The sequence below is a fragment of the Rhinopithecus bieti genome, unplaced genomic scaffold (genome assembly GCF_001698545.2).
Source record: "Rhinopithecus bieti isolate Rb0 unplaced genomic scaffold, ASM169854v2 scaffold_55715, whole genome shotgun sequence".
Taxonomy (NCBI): Eukaryota; Metazoa; Chordata; class Mammalia; order Primates; family Cercopithecidae; genus Rhinopithecus; species Rhinopithecus bieti.
The window spans coordinates 296,621-306,913 of record NW_016822769.1 but is presented as its reverse complement, the minus strand read 5'-3'; the positions used below and the strand labels follow the sequence as shown (position 1 = coordinate 306,913).

Below are 10,293 nucleotides of genomic sequence, written 5' to 3'. Positions count from 1 at the left end.
AAAAAAAAAAAAAAAAAAAAAAAAAAAAAAAAAAAAAAGAAAAGAAAAGAAAAGAAAACAAATTACCCAATTAAAAAATGGGCAAAGAATCTGAATACACACTTCTTAAAAGATGACATACAAATGGCCAATTATATGAAAATATGTTCAATATCACTAATCATCAGTGAAATGCAAGTTAAAACCACAATGAGATATCACCTTACATCTAGGAGAATGGCCATTATCAAAACAAGAAGAGATAGCAAGTATTGGTAAAGACATAGAATATAGAGAAGAAGGACCCCTAGTACGTTGTTGGTGGAAATATAAATTGGTGCACCCATAATAGAAAACAGTATGGAGGTTCCTCAAAAAATTAACAATAGAACTACCATATGATCCAGCAATGCCACCACTGGGAATATATCCAAAGGAAATGAACTATCTGTGAGACACCTGTACTCCCACATTCACTGTCACATCTAAGATATGGAATCAATCAATCAATGGATAAATGAATAAAGAAAACATAGTATATACACATAATGGAATACTATTCCACTTAAGAAAAGCCTATCATGGGCCGGGCACGGTGGCTCACACCTGTAATCCCAGCACTTTGGGAGGCCGAGACGGGCAGATCACGAGGTCAGGAGATCGAGACCATTCTGGCTAACCTGGTGAAACCCCGTCTCTACTAAAAAATACAAAAAACTAGCCGGGCGAGGTGGCAGGCGCCTGTAGTCCCAGCTACTCGGGAGGCTGAGGCAGGAGAATGGCGTAAACCTGGGAGGCGGAGCTTGCAGTGAGCTGGGATCTGGCCACTGCACTCCAGCCCGGGCGATAGAGTGAGACTCCGTCTCAAAAAAAAAAAAGAAAACCCTATCATGGATGAACCTGGAGACATTATGTTAAGTAAAATAAGCCAGGCGCAGAAAGACAAATACCACACGACCTCACTCATATGGGGAATTTTAAAAAGCTGAGTCTGGTTCGAAGGTAGTGACTTATTTTAATTGATTGTTCACAGTCAGTTACAGATAATACTCTTTGTTCTACTCTTTCCCACCTGCTCACTACTGTACTTGACTAGTCTAAAAAATAATAATAAATAAAAAACAACAAAGTTGTAAGGCCAGGCATGATGTCTCACGCCTATAATACCAACACTTCGGGAGGCCCACGTAGGAGGATCAGTTGAGGACAGGGGTTCCAGACCAGCCTGGGCAACAGCAAGTCCCCATCTCTACAAAAAATTTTTAAAATTAGAGGGACATGGTTCTGTGTGTCTGTAGTCCCAGCTACTTGGGAGGCTGAGGCAAGAGAACTGCTCAAGTCCAGGAGATTGAGGCTGAAGTGAGCCATGATCATGCCACTGCACTCCATACTGGGCAAGAGAGCGAGACCCTGTTTCTTTTTTAAAAAAAAAGAAAAAAAAAGAGAGAGAGAAGATAAGAAACTGCTGGGCAGAGAGGGAAAGTGTTGGGGAGATGTTGGTCAAAAACTATGAAATTTCATTTAATAGGAGAAATACATTCCAGAGGTCTACTGTATATCAGGATGACCATAGTCAATAACAATATTTATATTCTTGAAGATTGCTGACAGATTTTAAGTGTTCTCACCACAAAAAAATGGTAAGTACGTGAGGTAATACATACGTTAATCAGCTTGATTTAGCCATTCCACAATGTATATATTTCAAAACATGTTGTACATGATAAATATATACAATTTTATTAGTCAATTAAGAAATAAGACTGGGTGCAGTGGCTCATGCCCGTAATCTCAGCACTTTAGGAGGCCGAGGCAGGTGGATCACTTCAGTCCAGAAGTTCAAAACCAGCCTGGCCAATATGGGAAACCCTGTCTCTACTAAAAAAAAGTACAAAAATTAGTTGGGCATAGTGGTGCGTGCCTGTAGTCCCAACTACTCAAGAGGCTGAGGCAGGAGAATTGCTTGAACCCAGGAGGCAGAGGCTGCAGTGAGCCAAGATCATGCCAGTGCACTCCAGCCTGGGCAACAGAGCGAGACTCTGTCTCAAAATAAAAATAAAAAATAAAAATAACATAACATAACATAACATAACATAACATAGGTTGGGCATGGGGGCTCACACTTGTAATCCCAGCACTTTGGGAGGTCAAGGTGGGTGGTCGCTTAAGGTCAAAAGTTCGAGACCAGTCTGACCAACGTGGAGAAACCTCATCTCTACTAAAAATGCAGAAATTAGCCAGACAGAGTGGTGTGAACCTGTAATCCCAGCTTCTTGGAAGGCTGAGGCAGAATTGCTTGAACCCAGGAGGCGGAGGTTGTAGTGATCCGAGATCATGACACTGCACTCCAGCCTAGGCTACAAAGTGAGACTCTGTCTTAAAAAAAATATAAAAATAAATAAAAATTGTGGACCTGAAAAAAAAGAAACTGATAAAATGGAACAAAATGTATGAAGCAGGCCAGGCGCGGTGGCTCAAGCCTGTAATCCCAGCACTTTGGGAGGCCGAGACAGGCGGATCACGAGGTCAGGAGATCGAGACCATCCTGGCGAACATGGTGAAACCTCGTCTCTACTAAAAAATACAAAAAACTAGCCGGGCGAGGTGGCGGGCGCCTGTAGTACCAGCTACTCGGGAGGCTGAGGCGGGAGAATGGCGTAAACCCGGGAGGCGGAGCTTACAGTGAGCTGAGATCCGGCCACTGCACTCCAGCCTGGGCGACAGAGCGAGACTCCGTCTCAAAAAAAAAAAAAAAAAAAGAGTATAATCAAAGAAATGAAGTGGGAAGATGGGGAAACCCTCTAGGCCCAGAATAAACAGACACAAACAGAGCTTCAGACAGCCTCATCAGCAAGTGAATAATTACAGTCTTCAATAAGATAACATGAGTAATTCAGTTCAGAATAAAGTCATTAACCTTAACCAACAATAACCTCCCACCTGCAGAGAACAGCTACTGACTACAAGAGACTGAACCTCTACAGACACAGAGAACCTAGAACCAAGAACCCTTCCGGATAGGAACTAGCAAACTGGGACACTTACAATTTTTGTATTCAAAAATTAGGACTATTACATCTCTTTGACAATCAGATGTCTAATGTATGCACTGCAACAAATGGTTCATGGTAATCCACATCTACATTATTTGGCATACAGAAGCCTACCTGATGGTGGTGAGGAGAGGAATCTTATAAGATACACAGCTGCTGTCAAAAATTCTGCAAAATAAAGAGAGTAAGACATTATTTTGTTTCTTAAAAACTTTCTGAAATAAATATCAGTGTATTTAACAAGCTTCTCATTAATTCACGGTATGAAATACATAATTGTCATTTAAAAATATGTAGGATCAGGCCAGGTTTAGAGGCCACAGGAGGATCACCTGAGGCCAAGAGTTTGAGACCAGCCTGGGCAATACAGTGAGACCTATCTGTACAAAAAATTTAAAAATTAGCTGGGTGTGGGGCACATGCCTGTAGTCCAAGCTACTCAGGAGGCTGAAGTGAGAAGATCACTTGACACTTGAGCCCAGGAATTTGAGATTACACTGAGCTATGATCACACTACTGCACTCCAGCCTGAGCAACAGAGAGAGACCCTGTCTACAAAAAAAAAAAAAACAGCGGGGGTAGGATCAGGCTCCAACAAATCTTGGCTAAAATACTAAACAAAAGTTGCAAGACGTTTTATAAAATAAGTCAGTGCTTACAGTTTAGTGTAGAAATCATTTGGCTGGCTGTTGTGGCTCATGCCTGTAATCTCAGCACTTTGAGGCCAAGGTGGAAGGATCACTTGAGGCCAGGAGTTTGAGACCAGCCTGGACAATATAGTGAGACCCTATCTCTACAAAAAAAAATTAAAAATAGTAATAATAGCTAGGTATGGTGGCGCATACCTCTAGTCCCAGCTACTTGGAAGCTAAGGCAGTAAGATTGTTGGAGCCCGTAAGATTGCTAGAGCCCAGCAGGTCAGGGTTGCAGTGAGCCATGATCATGCCACTGTACTCTAGCCTGGGCAACAAAGAGATCTTGTCTCTAAAAAAAACATTAATAATGATAAACGAATAGAAATAAAATGCACATTCTAAAGTGATAATCTGAACTGTAAAATTATATCCACAATTCACAATAATATGTGACATAAAGGATGTGGTCTGAAAATGTACAAATCACCTAAAAGTACATCTGTGTATCAAGAGCAGTTTCCGAGACTCATCAGTTGAAGGCTTGATAGTGTCATTTCCAGACTAAGACCAACCAGCAACCAAGGAGGAGTTGTGTTTTGGTTTTCAAGAGACAGCATCTCAGTTGATGCCCAGGCTGAAGTGCAATGGCACGGTCACAGGTCACCGAAGCCTCAACCTCCCAGGTTCAAGTGATCCTCCCACCTCAGCCTCCCAAGTAGCTGGGACTATAAGCACACAATACCATGTCTGCCTACTTTCTTCTGTAAAGACAGGGTCTCTTTCTGTTGCCCAGGCTGGTCTCGAACTCATGGGCTCAAGTGATCCTCCCACCTCCGCCTCCCAAAACGCTGGGATTATAGGCATAAGCCACTACACCTGGCCAAAGAGAGGAGATTTTATACAGCAGTTGGAGAAGAGTCTAGAAGCCTCCACTGAGCACTTCAGCAGAAGGAAACTAACAGCATCACCACCTCCTTCTCTTCTCCTTGTGCCTAGCTTTTCTAGTATGGTTGCTTGGCACTAGAGTTTATTGCCTAAATAGATTAGTAGAAAGCCAAACCACTAATAGTTAATGTAACAAGACTAAACTGCAGTGTAAATGAACAGGAACAGAACAGGTAGCTTTCGAGACAAAGGAAACTGAATGAGTGGAAAGGGGATGCTGGCCTACCACTCCCTGGTGACTCTCTTTCTGCACCATCTGGTAATACTCACAGACTTTGCTAGAAACTGGACAACTGTCACACACTGCAGACCACGCTCTTCCCAACAGGTGGGTTTAAACAGAAACTGGGTGCCATTCTGGAGCCTGGTGCACAGTATACACTCAACTGAATAATACAGGAATTCCAAAATGGCTTAAGGTAAAACTCTTAGAAACGGAAAAGTGCTTGCAATTTTAAGCAAAATCAGGGATTCTAAAAGAGAACAAAATAATTTTCCTTTGTGATTACACTAATGTTCCCGACATCTTTATTGACACTGTTTTGTTTTTTGTTCAACTGGTTTATATTACACTTTAAATCCATTTTTGGGAAGTAGCTATAGAAAAGTACTAAAGCTAAAACCCTAGAACTATAAAACCATATCCAATAGCTTGTACAGAACCCCAGTTTTTGCTATTTTCTGTCTGCTCACGGTCTGGGGCTCTGCAATTTCCATTCAGCACTTCACTTGCAGAATAGATCACACTGACCCCAAAGTATGCTAAAATTATCTCCTTCTCACAGCCTGGTTTCGGGGATTCTTCAGTGCTTAAAGGAAAGCTGGACCATAAACCCCCCAGGGTAGCTACGGACCTTTGCCAGTCTCAAGGAAATTTCCAGGACCCAAAAACTGCTGAAAAGCCATTAAATACAGGTCATCAGTCTTTAGGAACCTAGATATGACTACTAAACAATAACAATAGCAATTTAATAGGGAACAGCAGTAAACAAAGCTTTTGGTTTACTGACACAATAGCTATAGAATCTTTACATTCCTTAAAAACATTTCTGCCTTCCCAATTTACCTCAGATTACAATCGGCACATGTGGTCACCACTCTGTTACCAGTAACAGGTGAAAAATAGGCAGAAGCAATGCTCTTTGTATGTTCAGTCAAAGAAATCAAAGGCTGACTTCCCCTGGACTTCAGTTGCCTTGCATCATAAATATGAGTATCCCTGTAATGGGAGAAACAATGATCAATGTTGCCATAGTACATGTAATGAGCCTCTACAACAGGGCTAAACATAAGTTAGACACTCACATACTTGCTATACTGAGGAACATTTAAGACACAACTCTCGACTGGGCGCGGTGGCTCGTTTGTAATCCCAGCACTTTGGAAGGCTGAGGCAAGCAGATCACCTGAAGTCAGGAGTTCGAGACCAGCCTCAACATGGAGAAACCCCATCTCTACTAAAAATACAAAATTAGCTGGGTATGGTGGTGTACACCTGTAATCCCAGCTACTCGGGAGGGTGAGACAGAAGAATCGCTTGAACATGGGAGGCGGCAGTTGCAGTCAGGTGAGATTGCGCCACTTCACTCCAGCCTAGGCAAAAGAGCAAGACTCCATCTCAAAAAAAAAAAAAAAAAAAAGACAGCACCCTCTAATACTCTACTAGTTTTCCCAAAACTGGTATAGATAACAAGTACAATACTAGACACATTCCAAAACTATAGCAGATACATGGATCCAGTGCATACAGAAAGACAAGTTTTTTTTTTTTATTTTGTCTTTTTTGAGATGGAGTCTCACTCTGTCATCCAGGCTGGAGTGCAGTGGTGCAATCTTGGCTCACTGCAACTTCTGCCTCCTGTGTTCAAGTGATTCTCCTGCCTCAGCCTCCCAAGTAGCTGGGATTACAGGTGTATGCCACCACACCTGGCAATTTTTTGTATTTTTAGTAGAGACAGGGTCTCACCATATGGGCCAGGCTGGTCTCAAACTCCTGACCTCAAGTGATCTGCCTGCCTCAGCCCAAAGTGCTGGGATTACAGGCATGAGCCACCACGCCCGGCTTTCAAGTTTCTAGTTGGTTTTGTTTTTTTTTTTTTTGAGACGAAGTCTTGCTCTGTCGCCCAGGCTGGAGTGCAGTGGCCGGATCTCAGCTCACTGCAAGCTCCGCCTCCCAGGTTCATACCATTCTCCTGCCTCAGCCTCCCAAGTAGCTGGGACTACAGGCGCCCACCACCTCGCCCGGCTAGTTTTTTGTATTTTTTAGTAGAGACGGGGTTTCACTGTGTTCGCCAGGATGGTCTCGATCTCCTGACCTCGTGATCCACCCGTCTCGGCCTCCCAAAGTGCTGGGATTACAGGCTTGAGCCACTGCGCCCGGCTCTAGTTGGTTTTTCAATCCTTCCAAGAAAAAAGTTAACACAGGCCAACAAGTTATAGGTCACATATAACTTTTTTTCCTTAAAATTTAAACTTTCTTCTCGTAAGATTAGAATACATACAATGCCAAGAAAAAAAATTTCTTTCAGCATTTTCACTATTTATTAAATCTAAAAGAATTTATTTAAAAAAAATCACTCAAGTCTCAATCAGTGTAGAAAGGAAAATTACTTGGCCTTTGGGTATTACAAAAGTAATACCTTTTGTAATATTTTATTACAGTATCTTTGACAACCCAACTAACCCATGTAATTTTGACATTAAAAGGTCTAAGTCATAAAGTCTTATAAAGACCATACCTCAATCCGGCAGTGATAAAATACTGTCTATGCACTGGGTGGACATGAACAGTTCTTATTTTTCCCATAGAAGAACTGGTAAGTTTCTCATAAGAAGTTCCAGGTGTCCGTCTATCCACCAGTGACATATTTCCATCCCAGTGTCCTACTATCAAAGTGGAGGCATCTTCTGACAAGAAGTCGAAGGAGGAAAAGCTACTTCTTTCATTTCTATACACCTAAGAATATAAGTAACAATCAGCTTGTATCACACTCTTCTTGTAAAGAAAGCCAAAACAGCCAGGCGCAGTGGCTCACGCCTGTAATCCCAGCACTTTGGGAGGGCGAGACGGGCGGATCACGAGGTCAGGAGATCGAGACCATCCTGGCTAATACGGTGAAACTCCGTCTCTACAAAAAATACAAAAATTAGCCAGGCGTGGTGGCGGGTGCCTGTAGTCCCAGCTACATGGGAGGCGGAGGCAGGAGAATGGCGTAAACTTGGGAGGCGGAGCTTGTAGTGAGTGGAGATCTGCGCCACTGCACTCCAGCCTGGGCGACAGAGTGAGACTCCGTCTCAAAAAAAAAAAAAAAAAAAAAAAGAAAGCCAAAACATAAATTCTTTGGTAAAAGGGTTATAAAACACTTTACCCAAATAACCTCATTTATCCTCTCATCATCCCCATCAGATGCACAAGACATAATGGAAACACAGTCAGGGTATCTGGGGGGTCCACTGCCTTGAATATTTATCATTTCTATGTGTTGGGAACATTTCAAGTCCTCTCTTCTGGCTATTTTTAAATATACAATACACTGTTGTTAACTATAGTTACCCTATTCTGCTATTGAACATTAGAACTTATTCCTTCTATCCAACTGAAAATTTAAAAAAAAAAAAAAAAAAGGAAACAAAGGCACTGATCAGCTGTGTCTACAATTAAATGGCCCATCTACCCATGTCAGGGCTACATCCCAAATCTCTCAAACCCAATAAACCTCAGTTCCAGATCTACCCTGTGAAACTTAACAAGAAAAGAACTGAATCTGAATTCTACCCAATTGAAATTATATTTTAACATGCAAAGTAACTTTGCCAACCAAGTCCAAGATACACAGCTGAATGCTCACCTACTCTTAGTAGAGGAGTAAATATATACATTTTTTTGACAGTTAATCAGGCTACATCTATCAAAATGCTTAATGCTTATACTTTTGGACCCAGTAATTTCACTAAGAGATCTGTAACAATGTCTGCTGCAAGATTGCTTATAATAGCAATAAGCAGCAACATAAATATCCACCAAAAGAGATCTGGTTAAATAAATGATGGTCCACCTCTACTTTGAAATACCACACAATGCTAAAAAGACTAAGGTACTTTTATAGTATTAACTGTCCAAGATATACTATTAAGTATATACTATTAAGAAAAGAGTTGCAAAAGGCTATGTATATTAGTATGAAGCCATTAGTATAAAGAAGAGGAGAAAAAATGTATAACTATATGCTTGTAAGCACAGGTATACTTTTGTGGAAGCATACTCAAGATACGCAACAATGGTTACTTGTGGATAATGCAAATGAAGGACAGACAGATTTACTTTTATATCTGAGTTACTGTAAATATTTTATCATGAGCATTTTTTTGGGGAGGGGGGACGAAGTCTCACTCTGTTGCCCAGTCTGGAGTGCAATGGCACAATCTCGGCTCACTGCAATCTCTGTCTCCCAGCTTCAAGTGATTCACCTGCCTCAGCCTCCCAAGTAGCTAAGATTACAGGTGCGCACCACTACACTCAGCTATGTCGTGAGCATGTTATTAAGTTTTTAATCACATGTAATCCACAATGCAATCACTTTGGGTTTAGGACTCATGCATATAAAGAATAAAAAATAAATCTTCCTGTCAACTAAGAGGGGATGACAATTCTTACTATTGAATCATGAATTGCTGATTTTTAGTTTTAAAAACAAGTATTATAAACTAAGAATAAATTAATATACTAAAGGCATCACAACCTTCACACCCCACAAAAAGACCAATATATACAAATGAAACTTGGCATATTCAATATATTTAAATGATTAAGAGCAGGGGCTTTGGAGTCAGACAAATCCTGGTGTAAATTCTTGTTCTGCCATCTATGTCCTTGAGCAACATCATAAACCTCTCTTTGCCTCAATTTTTTCACCTGTTAAACGCAATAACATTACTCATTTTCTAGGGTGTTATAAGGCTTAATGATGTATATAAAGCACACTCAAGATAGTGCCTAGTATAAGGTACCTGTTCAGTCAGTAGTATCTGAAACAAATTACAAATACATGCAATACCATGAATGAATCTTAAAAGCGTTACACTAGGGAAAAGCAGCCAGAAACAAAAGGCTATATATCATTTAATTCCAAATGCCTGACATTCAGGAAAAGGCAAAATTATAGGGACAGTAATCACATCAGTGGTTATCAGGGATTGCAGACAGTGGGAGAATGACTACAAAAGGTTATGATGTAGTTTTGAGGGAAATGGAAATTTTCTTTTTTTTTTTCCTGAGATGGAGTCTCACTCTGTCACACTGGCTGGAATGCAATGGCGCAATCTTGGCTCACTGCAACCTCCGCCTCCTGGATTCAAGCCATTCTCCCTGGCCCAGCCTCCTGAGTAGCTGGAATTACAGGCATAAGCCACTATGCCCGTCTAATTTTTTGTATTTTTAGTAGAGACGGGGTTTCGCCATGTTGGCCAGGCTGGTCTCAAACTCATCATCTCAAGTGATCCACTGCCTCAGCCTCCCAAAGTGCCGGGATTACAGGCATGAGCCACTACACCCGGCTCTATAGCTTAATTATGATAGTTACACAGGTGTACACAATTCACCAAAACTCACAGAATTGTACACCTAAAATGGTAAATTGTACCATATGTAACTTTTTTTTTTTTTTTTTAAGAGTCTCCCTCTG

General features: G+C 41.2%; 1 protein-coding gene across 1 annotated transcript in view; it reads right to left on the bottom strand.

Moving 5' to 3' along the window:
- The window catches only part of WDR76 (WD repeat domain 76), a 46,543-nt gene that overhangs the window by 4,300 nt on the left and 31,950 nt on the right, over positions 1-10,293 (bottom strand). Inside the window, 3 exon segments of the mRNA XM_017861040.1 lie at positions 3,147-3,200; positions 5,679-5,831; positions 7,351-7,568. Coding sequence (XP_017716529.1) covers positions 3,147-3,200; positions 5,679-5,831; positions 7,351-7,568 — 425 coding nt within the window.